The sequence below is a fragment of the Stomoxys calcitrans genome, chromosome 1 (assembly GCF_963082655.1).
Source record: "Stomoxys calcitrans chromosome 1, idStoCalc2.1, whole genome shotgun sequence".
Lineage (NCBI taxonomy): Eukaryota > Metazoa > Arthropoda > Insecta > Diptera > Muscidae > Stomoxys > Stomoxys calcitrans.
The window spans coordinates 224,304,185-224,325,153 of record NC_081552.1 but is presented as its reverse complement, the minus strand read 5'-3'; the positions used below and the strand labels follow the sequence as shown (position 1 = coordinate 224,325,153).

Here is a 20,969-nt window from a genome sequence, read left to right as displayed (position 1 = left end):
AGGACACAAATATGGTTCAGATCGGACTATATTTAGATACAGCTGCCATATTGACCAATCCGCTGATAAAGGGTCTGAAGACCATAATAGCTCTTTTTATTACCCGTTTACGTTGAAATTTCAAACAGTGGGTAGTTTTAAGCCTTCTGCCATCTGACTTAAATATGGATTAGATAAGTGCATAAGTTATCCAATTTTCACCAGATTGTGGCGAAAGGGGGTTTTCATATATACCCGAGGTTGGGGGTGTCCAAAGTTTGGCCCGGCCGATCTTAATGCCTTTTTACTTGTTTCTTTTAATATTAAAGAAGAAAAGATGTAGAAGAAAAATTTAATTTCCCCTAGACCTAAATCGGCGGATCGCTCGATATGACAGCTATATCCAAATCTGGACCGATCTAGGCCAAAAGGAAGAAGGATGTCGAAGGGCCTAACACAACTCGCTGTTCCAGATTTTGGCAAAATCGGATAATAAATGTGGCTGATAGGTCTATATGGGGGCTATATCGATATAAATTCCGATATAGCCCATCTTCGAACTTAACCTGCTTATGGAAAAAAAAGAATCTGTGCAAAGTTTCAGTTCAATATCTATATTTTTAAAGACTGTAGCGTGATTTCAACAGACAGACGGAAGGATATGGCTAGATAGTCTTAGATTTGTACGCTGATCAAGAATATATATACTTTAGATCGGAAACGGATATTTCGATGTACTGCAAACGGAATGACAAAATGAATATACCCCCATCCTTCGGTGGTGGGTATGAAAACAAAACACCCGTCTTTCCAAAGCAGCTCATGGATAAAGTAACTTTCTTTTAAAGCTGAGTAATGGTTTTCATTTTGTCCTTGGAAATATTTCTCAGAATTTTTATACCCTCCACCATAGGATGGGGGTATACTAATTTCGTCATTCTGTTGTAACACCTCGGTCCATATTTTGATATAGCTGCCATATAAACCCATCTTGGGTCTTGACTTCTTGAGCCTCTAGAGGGCACAATTCTCGTCCAATTTGACTATAATTTTGCACGTAGTGTTTTGGTATCACTTCCAGCAACTGTGTTAAGTACATAACCTGATATAGCTGCCATGTAAACCGATCTGAGATCTTGACTTCTTGAGCCTCTAGAGGGCGCAATTCTCATCCGATTTGGCAGAAATATTGTACAACTGCTTCTCTCATGACCTTCTACATACGTGACTAATATGGTCTGAATCGATCAATAGCTTGATACAGCTCCCATATAAACCTATCTCCCGATTTTGCTTTTTGAGCCTCTAGAGGGCGCAATTCTAGTCCGATTTAAATGAAATTTTGCACATAGTGTTTTGATATCACTTCCAACAACTGTGGTAAGTATGGTTCAAATCGGTTTATAACCTGATATAGCTGCCATGTAAACAGATCTGTGATCTTGACTTTTTGAGCCTCTAGAGGGCGCAATTCTCATCCGATTTGGCAGAAATGTTGTACAACGGCTTCTCTCATGACCTTCTTCATACGTGACAATTATGGTCTGAATCGATCAATAGCTTGACACAGCTCCCATATAAACCTATCTCCCGATTTTGCTTCTTGAGCCCCTACAAGGCGCAATTCCTATCCGAATGAACTGAAATGTCACACCATGTCTTCCACAATGTTCAGCATTCATTTATAGTCCGAATCGGGCTATAACTTGATATAGCTCCAACAGCATAAAAGTTCTTATTTAATATTGTTTGTTTGTCTTAAAAAAGATACCGCCCATAGAACTCGACGAATGCGATCCATGGTGGTGGAGGGTATACAAGATTCGGCCCGGCCGAACTTAGCACACTCTTACTTGTTTATATTTGTTTGGCAAATAATTTCTGGGAATACATTTTTATGCCCGAGAGTCACTAACCGGAATATTTAATGACAGTTTTTGCAACCAGGAAGTTATTTAAGGACTATAAAACTTTAGCAAAAGTTTTTCTTCTTAATACCAGGAAATGTTACGACTACCAGCCTATGGCAATATGGGCCTAAAACAAAAGCTGAAGTTTTTATACAGATACATGATATCTGACCACGGGCGGGGCGTGCTCCTTTCATAGCCACCCAACTGTGCAACATTGAAAGAGCAGTAAAGAAGATGAACAGCCCCATTATTTAATTTGCTCACTTATCAAATCACAGAATAACAAAGCAATTAAACTGCCGGATTATTTTTGCCTACCTACATAATATGTACAACCTCAAAATCCAATTTATATGAAAATCCTTTTTAACCATAAAATGATAGTGATATAAACATAAATTTCAATTATCAATACTTACATGAATATTTGTACAACTGGCCAAACGCATTTGGGCTAATTGCGAGGCGGGTGTTAGGGAATTTGTACTGCCAAATGGTGATGTCATCATTGTTGACACAGCACGTTTCAATTTGGAAGGGGTTTTGTTGAATGAAAATGCGCGCCCGACCTAGGTAGAGTAAATAGTTTCTTTAATTTAGATGACACAAACACAGACAGAGCAACACATATAAACACAGCGTGGTTGTATCGGAAAAAATAAAAAAAAACCAATGTTAGAACAGAAAACAACCACATCAACATAAAATAAAATGAAGAAAAAAAAACATATAAAAATAACAAAAACATCAAAGCGATAAAACTTCCAGCACAAACATGGATACAACAAAAATAAACCATAACCACATAAACACATAAACACATACATACATACATACATACTATATACACATAAAACTAATGAAGATAAATAACCAAAAGAAACATCATCATCACAAAGGACCTACCTTTAGGCGTGTGCGTGCCGCCAACTTAAATGCTTTCGATAGCGTACTCAGATTAACATCACTAATATCCACTTCCAATTCTTGTGAAGTACGACATAGTAGCGCCTTATCCTGGAATACAAAAAAAAACACACAAAGAGAACCGACTTTATTAGCCCCATTTCCATGTTAATTGGCCTTTGACAACCACCTACCGTATCTGTTCTGCAGGCATTTTCAGCCATTTGCTTACACAGGCTTTTCAAATAGACCACTTTATCAATTTCCTCATCGGTGATGGTGAATGAATGCAATTTATCTTTGTCCTGGCGACATAGCAAAGCAAATGCCCGCGGGCTATCGGTGATATCTATGACAAAGCGTATGGCATTTAAGGACATCAGCTTAATGTGTTTATAACATTTCGCTGTGCTGGGCGATTTGGCGGAATTGAAACCACGCGATCGCTTCTTGCAGACTTCAATGGAATCGGAGAATAAGTACAAGACCAAACTATCGCCACGCCCACTAAGATTATCGGTGAGTTCGGAGACTTCGCAGCGTGAAATAAAATTGCGATTGGAGGATACCAAATGAGCCTGAAAACAAAAATGAAACAAATAAATTTTCATGAACACCTAAATAATTTTTTCAATTTCATTTTTACATACCGGACATCCCTCAATATCATTAAAGATATCAAAAATGGCCATACGCGACTCTGTCTTTCTTTTATCCTCGTTTATATGCGTCATCACCACTCGTATAGCCTTTAGGGCCTCTTCAAGTCTGGCATAATCTGGATTATTTTTATTTGTATGCTTTAGTATATCGTTCAGCAACAAACTAATACTGGGTAATCTTTGTACAGGTCTAATCATAAGATCCTGTAATGTTTGCCTTCCACACTCCGGTTTCGTTTGATTGATTTTCAGAAAGGCATGAAATCTTGGGTTTTGTGTATCACACTGTATAAGGGTCTCTTTCATTTGTTCAAAGAAATTCACATAAGGTGGATAGGCCTTTATAAGCTCATCTTGATGCTGCAGTATAATATCACCAATTAGACACTCTTCCGACCATTTGCTGTGTATGGCTCTCAAACGTTCCAACATACTCTGATGTACTTCGTGTATGGGTATAAAATTACCAAAAATTGCTTTAATTTCTGATTTATTTAAGAGAGCATCACTAGATTCGGCAATCTCCTCAAGAGGATTTTTAAACAGCTGGAGGAGATAGAAAAAGTTGGAAAAAATTATATTCAGGTTTAAATCGAAACGAGTAAAAGCGTGCTAAGTTCGGTCGGGTCGGAACGCATTTGCCACCATGGATCGCTATTGTTGTTGTTGTTGTTGTAGCCATATTTGCATGTGGAGATGGCGATCCTCGTCAAGCTCTTATAGACGAGCAAGCTCTCTCCGGTCTATGCAACCGATCGCCGCGGGAACATCATGGCCATTGGTTATTTAAAGGCACCAATATCTCGCCTTGTCGTATCGAGCATCATAGGCACTCAGTATTTTAACAAGAGCTGGTGCCACCCTGCCTCTCACTGAGACTCTCCACTCCTTGAAGAACGACCGGCTCCCATTGCACCTGAAGAAATTGACCTCCCCCGGCAAACCAGAGTGGTTCTGGCTGAATTACGTTCCGGCAGATGCAGCCGCCTCAACTCCTACAGAGCAAGGATTGATGCCGACGTGCAAGATGTATGTCCCGATTGTAAACAGGGACCGCACGATACATGTCCCCTAATTAACTGCCCAGCCAGACCCACTCAACTCACATCCAGATCCCTGTGGACGCACCCCATCTTAGTCGCAGAGTTCCTGGGTTTTGACACTCAACAGAATCAAGCAGACGAAAGATAGAGCACAATAATCTGCTACAACAACAACAACAACAACTCGATACCGCTGATTGTCTGCGACTGCAGTCACAACTACTCCGTATGTGGACGCGCCCGGTAGCTCTCAGCTAAGCGTCTCGTCATAACGAAGAGCACCACATTGAATGGAGCTCAAACTTCCACCCTGTTTGATGCTCATAGTTATCCCATGCATTTGTAAAGTTCTTTGGCCGATATCTCTTTATAGACAAACAAAGGGTAATGGATAAGAATTGCTATACCATGTTATTTACCGACCAAAGTGGAATTCATTGTACAAAATTTCAGCCAAATTGGATAAGAATTGCATAAAGTGGCTCAGGAAATAAAATTGGAAGATTCATCCATATTTAACACGTATGTTAAAGATCATACAGGAAGTTGTGCAAAATTTCAGCCAAATCCGATTAGAATTGCTCCCTTAGAGGCTTAAGAAGTACAATCGGAAGATCGGTTCATATGTGAGCTTTATCATGTTATGGAGCATACCAAACCAAAACACTTCTTGCAAAAGCCAAAATTGGATAATAATTGCGCCCTCTGGAGGATCACAAAATCAAGATCCTCGAGCGGATTAAATGGGAGCTATATCAGGTTATGAATCGATTTGAAGCATACTCGGCACAGATTTTGATGGTCAAACTAAAACACTTCATGTAAAATTTTAGCCAAATCGGATAATAATTGCGCCCTCTGGCGGCTCAAGAAGTCAAGATCCGAAATGGGTTTACGTGGGAGCAATATCAGGTTATGAACCGATTTGAGCCATACTTAGCAGAAAGGTTCGTAGTCAAAAAACACTATCAAAATTTCAGTCCTACCGGGTAATAAATGCGCCCTCTAGCGGCTCAAGAAGTTAAAATCCGAAATCGGTATATATGGGAGCTACATCAGGTTATGAACCGATTTGGACTATACTTGGCACAGTTGTTAACGGTCAAACCAAAACACTTTATGCACAATTTTAGCCAAATCGGATGATAATTGCGCCCTCTAGAAGCTCAAGAAATCAAGTTCCGAAATCGGGTTAGCAGTTTATGAACTGATTTGGCCCATACTTAGTAGAAATTATGGTAGTCAAAATAAAACACTTGGTACTAAATTTTAGACAAATCTGATAAGAATTACTTCCTCTAATGGCTCAAGAAGTCGAGATCCCATATCGGTTTTATATGGCAGCTATATCCAAACATGGACCAATTTGGGCCATTTACAATCCCAAGCTACCTGCACTAATAAGGAGTATTTATGTATAATTTCAAGCACCTAGCTTTACTGCTTCGAAAGTTTGTGTGCTTTCGACAGACTAAGAATGTCAAGACGATCAATAATATATATACTATGTTGGGTCTCAGATAAATATGAATTACAAACGGAATGACGAAATTAGTATACGCCCATCCTATGGTGGAGGGTATAAAAAAGGACCCTCTTTAGTTTACCATAAAAATGGGATAATTATTTCATCTGTTTTGCTATACAAAATTAAGACTCTTATACCCGCTGTGGACATAGATCAACCGGTGGTATCACCTGGAATACCTATTATTGGCATCCCAAAAAGGTAATTAGATAAAATATCTGGTATAGGGAAATTTAACTCGAGCAAGTCCGATTCCCCTTCTCTACAGTAGCTAAACAGATTAAGGTCCTTCTCCTCCCAGGCTTGGAGAATTTTTATGTGCTATGCACCGTAGCGCAGAGGTAAGCATATCCACCTATGACGCTGAACGCCAGGGTTCGAATCCTGGCGAGACCATCAGAAAAATTTTCAGCGGTGGTTTTCCCCTCCTAATACTGGCAACATTTGTTGGGTACTATGCCTTGTAAAACTTCTCTCCAAAGAGATGTCGCACTGGGGCACGCCGTTCGGACTCGTCTATAAAAAGGAGGCACCTTATCATTGATCTTAAAACTTGAATCGAACTGCACTCATTGATATGCAAAAAGTTTGCCCCTGTTCCTTAGTGGAATGTTCATGGACAAAATTTGTAAATCTTTGGCGCGACAACTGTTTTGCCCGCTATTACTGGCCAAGCTGGGCTATGGGATGGTGGCTATTGGCCTATCGAAGGCATTCTGTACGGTCGCTACGCCACGATTTTTAAGGATATTGGCAAGTCACCCCTTCAGCAAGGTTTAAAACGTTGGATCATTATTGTTGTTGTGGCAGTGTGATGTACACTGAGACGGCAGTCCTTGCCGACGAAGGATTCTATAGGGTCAATCCGGTACGTTCAACCGGCTGCCATGGGATAGACCTTATATCGTGAACAATTTGTGTGAACTGTCGTATGTGGAATTTAGGAATAAATGGTCGAATCCCCATAGAGTGAAACAGGCAATTCCATGGTGATGGAGTTGTAACTCTGGCATTGTTTAGTTTCCTATCTTGCATTGCATCTACAGATGGCATTGAAATAGTATCATATGTTAACGATTGTGCGATTACGGCTCCATGGTTTAGTCTATCGCACATTGACCTAAACGATTTTGCCGCCTATTTCGCTGCAAGAAATTTAATGACATCCGCGCCAATTTTTCAGGCACTTTGTTCAAAACAATGATAGCGGGAGTACGTCGGAAGTTGGCTGGCCTTTGGCAGCCTTTACTGGTCCTGAACACATTTCTACTGCAATTTGTAACATGGTAAGAAGTAGGAACAATTTTTTTGGGGAAGTTTTTTGGGAGTTTTTTTATACGGGTGCTTACGGACCCTTGTCCTAACAACATCAATAAACAACGCAGCTCAAGTTCCAGGAGGTAAACATCAGTGTACCAAATATTGAATTGAAGTTTTCAAAAAATTACAATAATTTTTTAATTGGATTAATTAAAAAATTATTTGAAAATTTCAATAACTTTTTTAATTTGATCAATTAAAAAATTAATTGAAATTTTCAAAATTTTCAATCACTTATTAATTGATTATGCCTTTTTTTAGTTGCAAATTTTTTCAATTACTCTTTCAGAAACGGTGATTGATATTACCATTTTCGTGATTAAAACCGTTTGAATCAAAAAATTAATTGGATCAATTAATTTCGTGATTGAAACCGATTTCTATTTTTTTTTCTGTGATGTTATATCCTCTATAAAACATGCCTTCAAAATTGTAAAATCGTTTTCAGTAAAATCTTATCTACTAATACTCACATTCACTATTGTATCCAAAATACCAACATAATTCGATTCCGTACTATAGAAATCCATAAAATGATTAAAACGCATTGATGCCTTCTTCCCCGGTGTCTGAACCTCACATGTCGATGTCTCAGGCTCTGTCAGAATAGTACCATTTTCTAATTTTGAGGGGCTGGTGGTGCAATCAAAGAAACTTCCCGAAGCAGATAGAAGACCAGCATCCGATACGGATGAACGTCGCTTGGTGGAACCTAAAGGTGTACCCTCCAATTGGATGCGTTGTGAGAAACGTTTACGTTTGCGTTTATTGAAGCTAATCGGCAAGGAATCACGACGATCTGTATTGGGGGTATTGGCAATGCTATCCAAGTACTGGAGAAAATCAAAAACAAGAATCATTTTAATAACAAAATTAAATATTTAACATGGATTTAATACTTACATCTCCAAAGAGATAATCCATTTCATCGGCATAACCATTTTGTATGGTATACCAAAACCAATCGGATTTTAGGATATGGGTACGATGATTTTTTGGCTCAGGCTTGGTTTGAGTGGTGTGCTTATCAACCACCTAAAGGGAATCATATTAAATTTTATATTGGGATTAATTTTATAATTTAAAAAAAAATAATAATAATTTATAATAATAAAATAAATTTATCAAAAATATATATTCAACAATGTGCAGCCATATGTGTGTATTGATAAATTATTGTTAAAATTTTAATCCAAAACGATTAGAAACAACGAAGAACTTATGATACCCTACACCACTTGGGACATAACAGTCAAGTTATGTAAACGCCACAGAACTCTACATTATACTACATCACAAACTATACATTTTGTTGGTAAGCAGTAAAGTTTGCTCCACCTGATCAATAATGCTCCGCGTTTGGTCGAACAGCTTTTTTTTTAGAATACACGAATTAGAACGTGTTGGTGACAGAAAACCCCAGGACATCATAAACGCGGAGTTGTTGCCTTTTTATTAGCTGACCGAATAATACCGATATTTCATGCGAGGGCGATGGGAACTAAATCTTGAAATCGGTAGGATAGTCAGCTTAAACAACTATTGGGTTGCCCAAAAAGTAATTGCGGATTTTTCATATAGTCGGCGTTGACAAATTTTTTCATAGCTTGTGACTCTGTAATTGCATTCTTTCTTCTGTCAGTTATCAGCTGTTACTTTTAACTTGCTTTAGAAAAAAAGTGTAACAAAAGTATATTTGATTAAAGTTCATTCTAAGTTTTATTAAAAATGCATTTACTTTCTTTTAAAAAAATCCGCAATTACTTTTTGGGCAATCCAATATTACCTAAGTGCCGTTATTGGCTAACTTTTATGTTGCTCTTCGTAAACTCCGGCAAAAGGGATGATAAGTCCTTAGTCGCTTTTGGCCATGTTGAGGTAACTGATCGTAAGAGATACGCCAATCGCCTTACTCGCCAAGCATCCCAAAACAGATAGGGCGAGATTTGTCACATTTGTGGTCTCCTAAATGTTAAACAACCACCAGAATTAACCTCGGACAAAGTTCGACTAAGACGCAGAACCTCTTTGGACTTGTACGTGGATATAGCTGCTATATAGACCGATCTCTCGATTTAAGGCTTTGGGCCCATAAAAGGCGCTTTTATTATCCGATTTCGCCGAAATTTGAGACAGTGAGTTGTGTTAGGCTGTTCGACAACTTTCTGCAATTTGGTCCAGATCGGTTCAGATTTGGATATAGCTGTCATATAGACCGAACTCTCGATATAAGGGTTTGGGCTCATAAAAAGGGGCATTTATTGTCCGATGTCGCCGAAATTTGGGCCCTCTTCGATTTGGCCCAGATAAGTTCAGATTTGGATATAGCTGTCATATTGACCGATCCCCCGATTTAGGGTCTTAGGCCCATAAAAGGCGCATTTATAATCCGATTTCGGTGGAATTTGGGACAGTGAGTTGTCTTATGCCCTTCGACATCTTTCTGCAATATGGCACAAATCGGTCCAGATTTGGATATAGCTGCCATATAGACCGATCTCTCAATTTTAGGTTTTGGCCTCATAAAAGGTACATTTATAATCCGATTTCGGTAAAATTTGGGACAGTAAGTTGTGTTAGACCCTTCGACATTCTTCTGCAATATGGCACAAATCGGTCCAGATTTGGATATAGCTGCCATATAGACCGATCTCTCGATTTGAAGTTTTGAGCCCATAAAAGGCACATTTATAATCCGACTTCGGTGAAATTTGACACATCCGTGTCGTATATGGTTTACATCGGTCTATATTTGTATATGGCTACCAAAAAGACCAATATTTTGATCTACAAAATTGAACAATGACTTGTATTGGGTTGCCCAAAAAGTAATTGCGGATTTTTCATATAGTCCGCGTTGACAAATTTTTTCACAGCTTGTGACTCTGTAATTGCATTCTTTCTTCTGTCAGTTATCAGCTGTTACTTTAAGCTTGCTTTAGAAAAAAAGTGTAAAAAAAGTATATTTGATTAAAGTTCATTCTAAGTCTTATTAAAAATGCATTTACTTTCATTTAAAAAAATCCGCAATTACTTTTTGGGCAACCCAATACTTATTAGACCACTCAATGTAGGTGTCGAATTTGGTCCAAATTGGACCATCTTTCGGTATGCTGCTATGGGGGCGTAAATTTTACATTTTTTACGGGTTATGACGAAAGGTGATTTATATATATACCCGAGGTAGTGGGTATCCAAAGTTCGGCCGGGCCGAACTTAACGCCTTTTTATTACTTTTTTTTTTTTTGATAAGTAATACCAATTTACAATGGTTAGAAAGGTGGTATGATTGTGAATAATGTTTGCCGCAAATTTTCCATTTCCGCCCATGGTGTGCATAGGCTTTACGACTTTTTTCGAGCTGTAAGAAAGCCCCATAAGCCGATTACTGACCTAGTTGTATGTCTGATCAATCTGCTGAATATTTAATGGAAACTTAGCAAACGATTTAAGGTTGAAGATACAACACACTGTTGCAACAACATCAACAATATTTAATGGTGATCGGTTTATTCATCTTTCTAAGAGTTACAAGCTGATATACGAATCTATAATACCCTGTACCACAGTAGGAAGTAGGATATACATAATTAAGGAATGTGTATTTATTTTTTTTTAATTTCATTCACCTGGCCTTGTCATTTATAACGGCTCTTGGTAAAATAAAAGAAAAACGCAAACACAGATACTAAGCATTCACAACCCCTTTAAATGCTTTTCATTCATAAATTCTTAAATCTACGTACATATGTATACACAATGTTGATATATATTTTTTCTGTTTCTTTTTTTTTTGTGTTTATCATAAAAATAGAGAAATTGAAAATTGTTTAAATTATGTTTTTTTTTTCTTTCTCATTTCTTGTTCTTGTGGGAGAAACATTTTAAATGGATATTAAATTTTGTTATATTTTTGCTCATCTTATGAGGCTTTTGTTAATGATAGCGCTTCGATTTTTTTAAGGCAAATTTTTTTAAGTGTTTCGATACACAACAAAAAATGAAAAAAGTTTGGTTTACTTTTACCCAAAATAAAAAAAAAACAATCGAAATGAAATGAAACGTGAAATTTGTTGTGAAATGGCTGAATGAAGAAAAGTGTAATAAACAAAAAAATTGCGAAAATAACAAAAACAACATTCAAATGGAAAGTATTTAAAAACTTATTTGGTTATGCATAAAACAAAAAATCGCATACATGTAGATATGTATTATATATAGAAACATATATAAAATCAATTAGAAAATAATGGCATGCAGTTGTTGAAAAGCAAAGGAAAAGAATAATTAAATTCAATCAACGGATTTTTAGAAGAAAAACTCAACAAGCACATAAAATTATAATTGCAAAGTGATAAATAAGTTAACAAAGAAAAACAAAATTCAGCCATTTGTTGAATTAGACTTCAAAAAAAAAAAAAACAAAACTTTTCATCTTCATTTTGAAATTTAAACAATTTTTTAAAACTTTCTCTAAGGCAAATCTCAAAGAAGACTCAATAGGATTTTTTTTTATTGGAAAACATTTGTTTTAAAGCATTTAAAAATTATGCAATTCAGGTTTTTTTTTTATTGACAAAAATCCCTTTTTATCATAACCCATCGAGTAAATTAAATTTGCAATTTGCACGGCATTTGAAACATTTTTTGTATAAAAATAATAAATAAATAAAAATTTAAAGCCGCACAAGTGCTTGCATGTAGGTTAGCGGTCAGCAGCTCTTTGTGGTTATGCAGACAACTGAATTCGTTTGTTTTTTTTTCTTTCACTCTCTGCTACTACAATTTAATGTGCTGTGTTTTTTCTTCTTCCCTCTGAAACTTTGACAAAAAATAACCTTTTAACCATAAATAAAATATATAACTTAATTTAATTGTTAATTATGTGCGTAAGATTACAAAAAAACACACACACACAAAACGATAGAATTTTTTTAAACGAAAAAACAACAGTAACCAACCGCACATTTGTTTATAAATTTTTTAATTTTAAATTATAATAAAAATGTTTAAAATGCAATGAAATTTACAATAAGTTTAAAGGAAAATCGTCAATATTAATCTTTAATACCAAAGAGTAGATCAAACTTTGTATAGGCACCACCATGGGTACGGATAAAAAAAATTAGATATAACTTTAAGGAGCTTAAGGGATCGAACAGTGGGAGAAAATCGAAAAACAAAATTATTAAAAAATATGCCGTCTAAGAATGGGTAGAGCTATACCTTTGAAATTTAAAATGGTTAGAGCTCAGGTGTTAACGAGATCAAAAAATGTGCAAAATTCCAAGGCCCTAGGTTGTCCGGGCGCCTTTTGGCAGGCCCTTAAAGTTGGCCACCTTGGTATTTCGAAAAAGATGGTATCCAAATCGCATGGCATGGCATTTTGTTAGGTGCAAAAAAAGTTTTGCATGGGTTTAGGGGACATTACTCCATATGAGCCCAATTGGGGAATCTGGGCTTTGGAAATTTTGAACTAGAGGGGCTTTTCCAATTTGTATACCCACCACCGAATGATGGGGGCATATTCATTTTGTCATTCCGTTTACATCGAAATATCCATTTCCGACCCTATAAAGTATATATATTCTTGATCGTCGTTAAAATCTAAGACGATCTAGCTATGTCCGCCCGTCTGTCTGTTGAAATCACGCTACAGTCTATAAAAATAGAGATATTGAGCTGAAACTTTGCACAGATTCTTTTTTTTTATCCATAAGCAGGTTAAGTTCGAAGATGGCCTTTATCGGACTATATATTGATATAGCACCCATATAGATCGATCCGACGATTTAAGCTCTTAGGGCCATAAAAGCCACATTTATTATCCAATTTTGCTGAAATTTGGGACAGTGAGTTGTGTTCGGCCCTTTGATATCCCTACGAAATTTGCCCCAGATCGGTTCAGGTTTGGATATAGACCGATCTCTCGATTTAAGGTCTTAGGCCTATAAAAAGCGCATTTATTTTCCAATTTTGCCGAAATTTGGGACAGTGAGTTGTGTTAGGCCCCTCGAAATCTTTCTGCAATTTGGCTCAGATCGGCCAATATTTGGATATAGCTACCGATCTCTCGGTTAAAGGATTTGGGCCCATAAAAGGCGCATTTATTGTCAGATTTCGCCAAAATTTGGGACAGTGAATTGTGTTAGGCTCTTCGACATATTTCTGCAATTTGGCCCAGATTTGAATATAGCTGCCATAGAGACCGATCTCTCGATTTAAAATCAAGGCCCCCTTAAAGGCGCATTTATAATTCAATTGTGCTGAAATTTGACAAAGTGACTTATGTTATGTCGTATATGATTCAGATCGGTCTTTATTTGGATATAGCTACCAAAAAGACCAAAATTTTTTGTTCTACAAAATTGACTAATGGCTTGTTCCACTTAGACCACTCACTGTTCGTTCTGAATTTGGTCCAAATCGGACAATATATCGACATAGCTGCTATGTGGGCATAAATTATGCACTTTTCACCGTATCATGACGAAAGGTGGTTTACAGAGGTGGTGGATATCCCGGCCCGGCCGAACATAACGAACTTCAATATGTTCTCTTCACCAACAAAAAAGAAAAAATGAAGGTATTGAAGCAATTTTTTTTCAATAAAGACTAATCAATGAAAATATTTTTTTGACCATTAATGTAAAAAATACACTCTTTTCACATTTTTTGATTTCCAAACTGTATAACTTTCGACTGAAGATGTGGACACTTGTCATTGTAAATATTATCACGAATCCAAATCATGCATAGAAAAGAAAATCGAACCACAAATGCCTTCGCAAATTGCAGATTGTAAAGCGGATCTCAGTCAAAATTGCACCAAAAAAAAATAAAGTCGAATATCTCCGAAACCAGTGGAGATAGTGTAGACCTCAAGCGGAGATATTGTGGAACTTATTTGTAGGGATTTTTGAGCACTATCCAGTAAAATTTTTTTTTTTTGAAAAATCAGACCATAACTGAGGATTTGGAAGACCGAACAATTTTTCGTAATACCGAACCCATTATCACAAGGAACATTTTTGACTAATTTTCTTTCGATTTTTTACCACTCTGGATAGGTTTAAGTAAAGGGCTATATCTACATATGGTGTGGTTCCTTATATGGGAACTTTGCATAACATATTTCATCTAAATCGGACAAAAAGAGCTGGTTCAATGTTCGAATTAACTCATATTTAATGTGGATATTGAATATGGTTTTGCAAAGGGAACTTCGAACCGGGAAATCCCGAGAATTCCCGCTTTTTGAAGAAGTCATTCTGGTAAAGGTTTTTAAATTTTATTTAAATAAATTTATAAAAAAAATAAAAAAAGGGTAATAAATAAAGCTTTTATAAGCTTTAGACCCTTAAGCGGCTTTTCGGTCTATAAGACAACAAATAAACAAATTTTGCCCATGAACATTCCACTAAGGAACGGGGAAAAACTTCTCACATATCAATGAGTGCAGCCCGATTCAAGTTTAAGCTCAATTATAAGGGACCTCCTTTTTTAGCCCAGTCCGAACGGCGTGCCGCTTTGCGACACCTCTTTGGAGAGAAGTTTTACATGGCATAGTATCTCATAAATGTTGCCAGGGAAAATCACCGCTGAAAATTTTTACTGATGGTCTCGCCAGGATTCGATCCCAGGCGTTCAGCGTCATAAGCGGGCATGCTAACCTTTGCGCTACGGTGGCCTCCAAAAAATATGTATGAGTGCTACATCCAAATCTGAACCCAGGATTCGAATCCAGGCGTTCAGCTTCATAGACGGACAGGCTAACCTCTGCGCTACCGTGGGCTCCAAAAAATATGTGTGGGTGCTACTTCCAAATCTGAACCTGAATGAATGAATGAATTAAAATCAGTAACAAAACAATCCGTGCCAAATCTTGGGCAGATCGGTTGCTAATTGTAGTTACTACGGCCATTTAAGTGCAAATCGGGCGATACATACATATGGTAGCCAGGGACGTAGCCAGGATTTTATTTTGGGGGGAGGGGTCCACCACACATTTTTTTCAAAATCGAAAATTGCCAAAATTATTATTACTGTGAAATTGGTAAACATACCATAATTTTTTTTTTATTGTGGTAACTATTGGGTGCAGGAGACCATCAGAAAAAATTGTCAGCGGTGGCTTTCCCCTCCTAATGCTGGCAGCATTTGTGAGGTTATATGCTATGTAAAACTTCTCTCTAAAGCGGTGTCGCACTGCGGTACGCCGTTCGGACTTGGCTATAAAAAGGAGGCCCCTTATCATTGAGCTTAAACTTGAATGGGAATGCACTCATTGATAGGTGAGAAATTTGCATTAGGTGCAGGAACAGACACATCGGCTCGATATTTGGTCAAAAAGTCGGAGCTGAATACTACACTGATTGCCAACACAGTGCAAATATCTTTTGGAAGTTGTATTAATTGCTTCGAATGGTATACAATGGCAATGGCTCTTGCTGCTGCTCCGTGTGCTCAGGTTCGCATTAACGACGAAAAATACCCAAGAGCTGCCTTAGAAAAATTCTAGCTCGAGTTTGGAAAGAGGTATCGTAATGAAAGTAGACGACTAAAACATGACGGGAAAAATTCTTGTAACTAATTTTTCCCGTCATGTTTTGGGGGAAAATTGGCTTGTCAAAAGTATTTAAAAAAATTGCACGTCAATATAAATTCTCTAAATTATGAATATACTAGCATATGTCCGGTCGCTTCGCTGCCCACGATGGTACATCCAATATCAAGATGTAACTGTATGCCAATTTTAATAGCTTTAGCCTTATCCAAAAGGAAGAACATTTTGAAAGTTTTAGTGCCTATATGTATGAATTAAAAAAATAAAACATTAAGTTCGGCCGGGCCGAACTTTGGATACCCACCGCCTCGGGTATATATGTAAATCTCCTTTCGTCACAATCCAGTGGAAATTGGATAACTTATGCACCCAAATTCAGCACGGACATTGAGTGGTCTAATATATGTGTCACTATACAATTTTGTAGAACAAAATATTGGACTTTTTGGCAGATATACATAATTATAAACCGGTCTGAACCATATTAAGGTCGGATATCGTGAAGCTCAGAAAAACTCACTTTTTAAAATTTTAGCGAAATCGGGTAATAAATAAAGCTTTTATGGGCTTCAGACCCTTTATCGGCAGATCGGTCTATACGACAGCTATATCTAAATATAGGCCGATCTGAACCATATTTAGGTCAGCTGTCGGTAGGCTTAAAATAACCCACTGTTTTAAATTTCTTCAGACCCTTTATCTGAAGATGGGTCTATATGGCAGCTATTTCTAAATATAGTCCGATCTGAACCATATTTAAATCAGATGTCGGTAGGCTTAAAATAACCCACTTTTCCAAATTTCAGCGAAATCGGGTAATAAATAGAGCTTTTATGGGCTTCAGACCCTTTATCGGGAGATCGGTCTATATGGCAGCTATATCAAAATATAATCCGATCTGAACCATATTTGGGTCCTATGTTGGGAGGCCTTAAATTACTCACCTTTTGAAATTTTCAGTTTTATGGGCTTCAGACCCTTTATCGGCAGATCGGTATATATGGCAGCTATATATAAATATAGTCCGATCTGACCCATTTTTAGATCAGATGTCGGGAAGCTTTAAACTACATACTGTTTCAAATTTCAGCAAAATCGGATAAAAAGTAAAGCATTTATGGGCATTATACCCTTTATCAGTAGATCGTTATATATGGCAGCTATATCTAAATATAGTCCGATCTGAATCATGTTTGAATCAGATGTCGGGAAGCTTTAAACAACACACTGTATCAAATTTCAGCGAAATCGGATAAAAAATAAAACATCTATGGGCATTAGAACCTTTATCGGCAGATCAGTCTATATAAGCAGCTTTATCCAAATATGGTCCGATTTGGCCCGTTCAAGAACTTAACCAGCGTGCATCAAAAAGACGTATCTGTGCCAATTTGCAGCTCAATATTTAAATTTTGGAAGGTTGTAGAGTGATTACAACAGACGGACGGACAGATGGATATCGTTAAATCGTCTTAGAATTTTACGACGATCCGAAATATATATACTTTGTAGGGTCGGAAATTGATATTTCGATGTGTTGCAAACGGAATGACTAAATGAATATACCCCCTATCCTACGGTGGTGGGTAAAAAATCTATTAAGATTTAATGAAAAATTCCTTTGTTCTTGAGCTTTTTTCATCTGGTGACAAAATTATTTCATTTTGTTATTGGATTTAGGACAAAGTGTTTTTGTTTTTTGTTCTATTTCGGATGGAAAAGCAACAAAAGCCTTTCATAGAATCTTCGCACCGTTGTGGTGCAAAATGTATTGGGCAGGCTACAATTATTGCGATTACGGCCTTACCAGGAGCATCATCAGATTGTTATCCCACTAAAAGATTTTTTTTTTTATTTTTTGTACCCTCCTCCATAGGATGGGGATATACTAATTTCCTTATTCCGTTTGTAACTCTTCGAAATATTCGTCTAAGACTCCATAAAGTATGTATATTACTGATCGTCATATTTTAAGTGGATCGAGTCAAGTCTTCCGTCTGTCGAAAGCACGCTAACTCTCGAACGAGTAAAGCTAGCCGCTTGAAATTTTGCACCAATACTTCTTATTAGTGTAGATTGGTTGGGATTGTAAATGGGCCATATCGGTCCATGTTTTGATATAGCTGTCATATAAACCGATCTGGGATCTTGACTTTTTGAGTCACTAGAGGGCGCAATTCTCATCCGATTTGGCTGAAATTTTGCATAACGTTTTTTGTTATGACTTCCAATAACTGTGAAAATTATAGTTCAAATCGGTCCATAATCTGATAAAGCTGCCTTCTTGAGTCACTAGAGGGCGCAATTCTTATCCGATTTTCTTGAAATTTAGCATGACGTGTTTCGTTATGACTTCCAACATCTGTGCTTAGTATGGCTCAAATCGGTCCATAACCTGATATCGCTGCTATATAACCGATCTTAGAAGTATGGTTCAAATCGGTCCATAACCCGATATCGCTGCTATATAAACCGATCTTGGATCTTGACTTCTTTTTCCACTAGAGGGCGCTTCTTTTCCGATTTGGCTGAAATTTTACATGATGTGTTTTGTTATGACTTCCAACAACTGTTTCAAATAGGGACTGAATCGGTCTATAACCTGATATAGCTGCCATATAAACCGATCTGGGATCTTGACTTCTTGAGCTTCTAGAGGGCGCAAATACTATCTGATTTGGCTGATAGAACCGATTGGAAATATAATACGCATGACTCTTACTTTTATATGGATGGTTCCAAACAAGATGATAATTTGTTCTATGCGGTATACTGTAAAGAACTACAACGGGCCATATCGAGAGGGTTAGCTGACCACAGACCACTAAGGTTTGATCACTCATTGTGTTTTTTGAGGGGTCGTAATATCAAATTTCATTCGAATTGGGTATAAAGCTTTAATGGGCCCAAAAAGCAATCAGAATGATTTCGACTTTAACTTCTGAATCATTTTACTACTATACATTGATTTTAAAGCCTTTTTATCGGCTTAAAGTTTTTATATATAAAATCAAAACTAAAATGAAGGAACTGTTACCTAAACAACAGATTACAAAGATAAATGATAAAGATCTGATCTCTCAAAGTCTTAAATGGTGATTAATACAATTTAAAAAAAAGTCATAAACAAGAAGGATTTTTGTCCTATCCCATAAACTTTTTAATGGGCAATAATACTTGAAAAAAAAATATCGCTCTCTAAAAACAAATGTTTTCCATGTTTGTTTATAAAAGTCTTCTTTGTTGCCATATAGTAATGATGTGTAAAAGGAAAAAAAAATAACATTTAAGTACCGAATGTATGGCAGCCGGTGCAACTGTAGGTGGTGCACAACTTGAGTCCACATTTGCTGCTTTGTTATGATTTGCATATGATTGCGATTGTTTTTGTACAACACGATGATGCTCATGATGATGATGGGCGATATGGTGATCGTTTGAATTTATTTCAAGCGATTGGTTACTGGGCGGTATAATTGGGTTAGTAATAGAACAGGAAGCGGAAGCGGATGTAAGACGTAAAGCGTTAGTACCAAGTAAACCCACATTTTTACAATCAGCCGGTAGATTAGTAGAGGTATTCATTTTTTGGAAAAAGGAATTATTGGAGTTAACAAACGGACCATCGATGCTTGAGAGGTTAAGGGATTTATGGGAAATTTTGGAAGTTGATGATACTGCTGAAGCAGACATTGATTGGCTGAGGGATCTAGTGTTGGGCCTAGGAGCCGACAAACAGGCATAGTTATATTTGGAAGGGGCTTTGGGAGTTTTAAAATCCTCCTTATCATTTTGAGCATCAGCCGCCGAATCCTCTCCTTTATTGTCAGCAGTTTTCTGACCATTGTTGCTGACAACATATTTCTCGCGTCGGCTACTGCTGCGCGTTATACGATTGCGTAGGCTACGCAATTTCTCCTTGACAGGTTTACGTATGGACTCATTAAAGGTACTCTCCACCGAAGCTATGGAGCAAAATGAATCATTGGCATTCTCATTGTGGTCATCATCATTGTCATTGTCTGTTATATCTGTGGGAGCAGTATCCAAAGCCACCGAACTGCGTCGCGGTCTCAACATCTTGGCTATGGGAGTGCGTACGGCCACGAAGCTCATGGAACGTTTTATGGTGCGAGATATCGATCCAGTGCGCAATAGTTTAGGCTTCTTTGTACTAGTTGGCAGGGCAAACGATTCTACGGACATTAGGGAAATGCTATCAAGACTTTCACGTTTGCGTTTCAACTCTCGTTGGGCCTCATCCAAGTCGGCATCTGGATCGGCCTCCAAATCATCCATATCCAGGTCCATGGGAAAACAAGAGTCATCTTGAGGTGTTGACTTTGCAGGGCCTGTTAAATCTTGATGGTCTTTCTTACAAATTGGTGATAAATTTGCTGAGTTATTTTGAAACTCATTCGAAGTAACATTGACCAAATTGTTGATTTTATATTCCAGTTGCTTGGAGGGCAACAAAGCATGTATAGCCTTGGAGGATTTGGGGGTGCTGGCATGAGAATTGCCATCGGCAGGTTTCAACACAACTCTCTCCTCTTCGAGGTCATCGACAAAGGGTATCAAATCGTTGACCAAATCATCTTCATCCTGTTTCAAATTTCGCTCATAGTCAACTACCAGACGTACATCAAAATGACCTTCTTCGTCATCATCATTATCTTCGTCGTCATCGTTGTCTTCCTCATTTTCGATGTTTTGCAACTGTTTGCCCTCAGTAATCAGATTTTCGTTTAAATTCGGTTTGATTGCTTCAATACCTTTGGCCGCTTCAATGGCTGATTCAACCTCATCATCAACTTCCATTCCATTATCATCATCTGGTTTAGGATTGGATTCTTCAGGATTGGGATTGGTTTGAATTTGTGAATTACTGTTAGTATTGCAATTATTATTGTTATTGTTATTAAGAGTTTCAGAAAAGTAACCACCCGTATTAGGCATAACCTGTATAAATAAGTATATAAATAAGTGTACATTATTATTTAAAGAACAAAAGGTGCAGTAGTAGTTGTTAATTGTCTATTTTTTTAATTC

General features: G+C 37.3%; 1 protein-coding gene across 3 annotated transcripts in view; it reads right to left on the bottom strand.

The window, feature by feature from the left end:
- LOC106082944 (protein ECT2) overlaps positions 1–20,969 on the bottom strand; it is a 105,229-nt gene that overhangs the window by 3,005 nt on the left and 81,255 nt on the right. The window contains exons 6-12 of one of the 3 annotated variants that reach the window (XM_013245709.2): positions 19,212–20,879; positions 8,255–8,386; positions 7,825–8,184; positions 3,449–4,006; positions 2,993–3,376; positions 2,799–2,909; positions 2,312–2,461 (exon numbers count right to left, since the gene is read on the bottom strand). In XM_013245709.2, the coding sequence (XP_013101163.1) occupies positions 2,312–2,461; positions 2,799–2,909; positions 2,993–3,376; positions 3,449–4,006; positions 7,825–8,184; positions 8,255–8,386; positions 19,212–20,879 (3,363 nt within the window). Of the gene's footprint in view, positions 1–2,311; positions 2,482–2,798; positions 2,910–2,992; positions 3,377–3,448; positions 4,007–7,824; positions 8,185–8,254; positions 8,387–19,211; positions 20,880–20,969 lie in introns of those variants that run through there. The other 2 variants (XM_013245710.2, XM_013245711.2) reach the window with 2 other exon arrangements.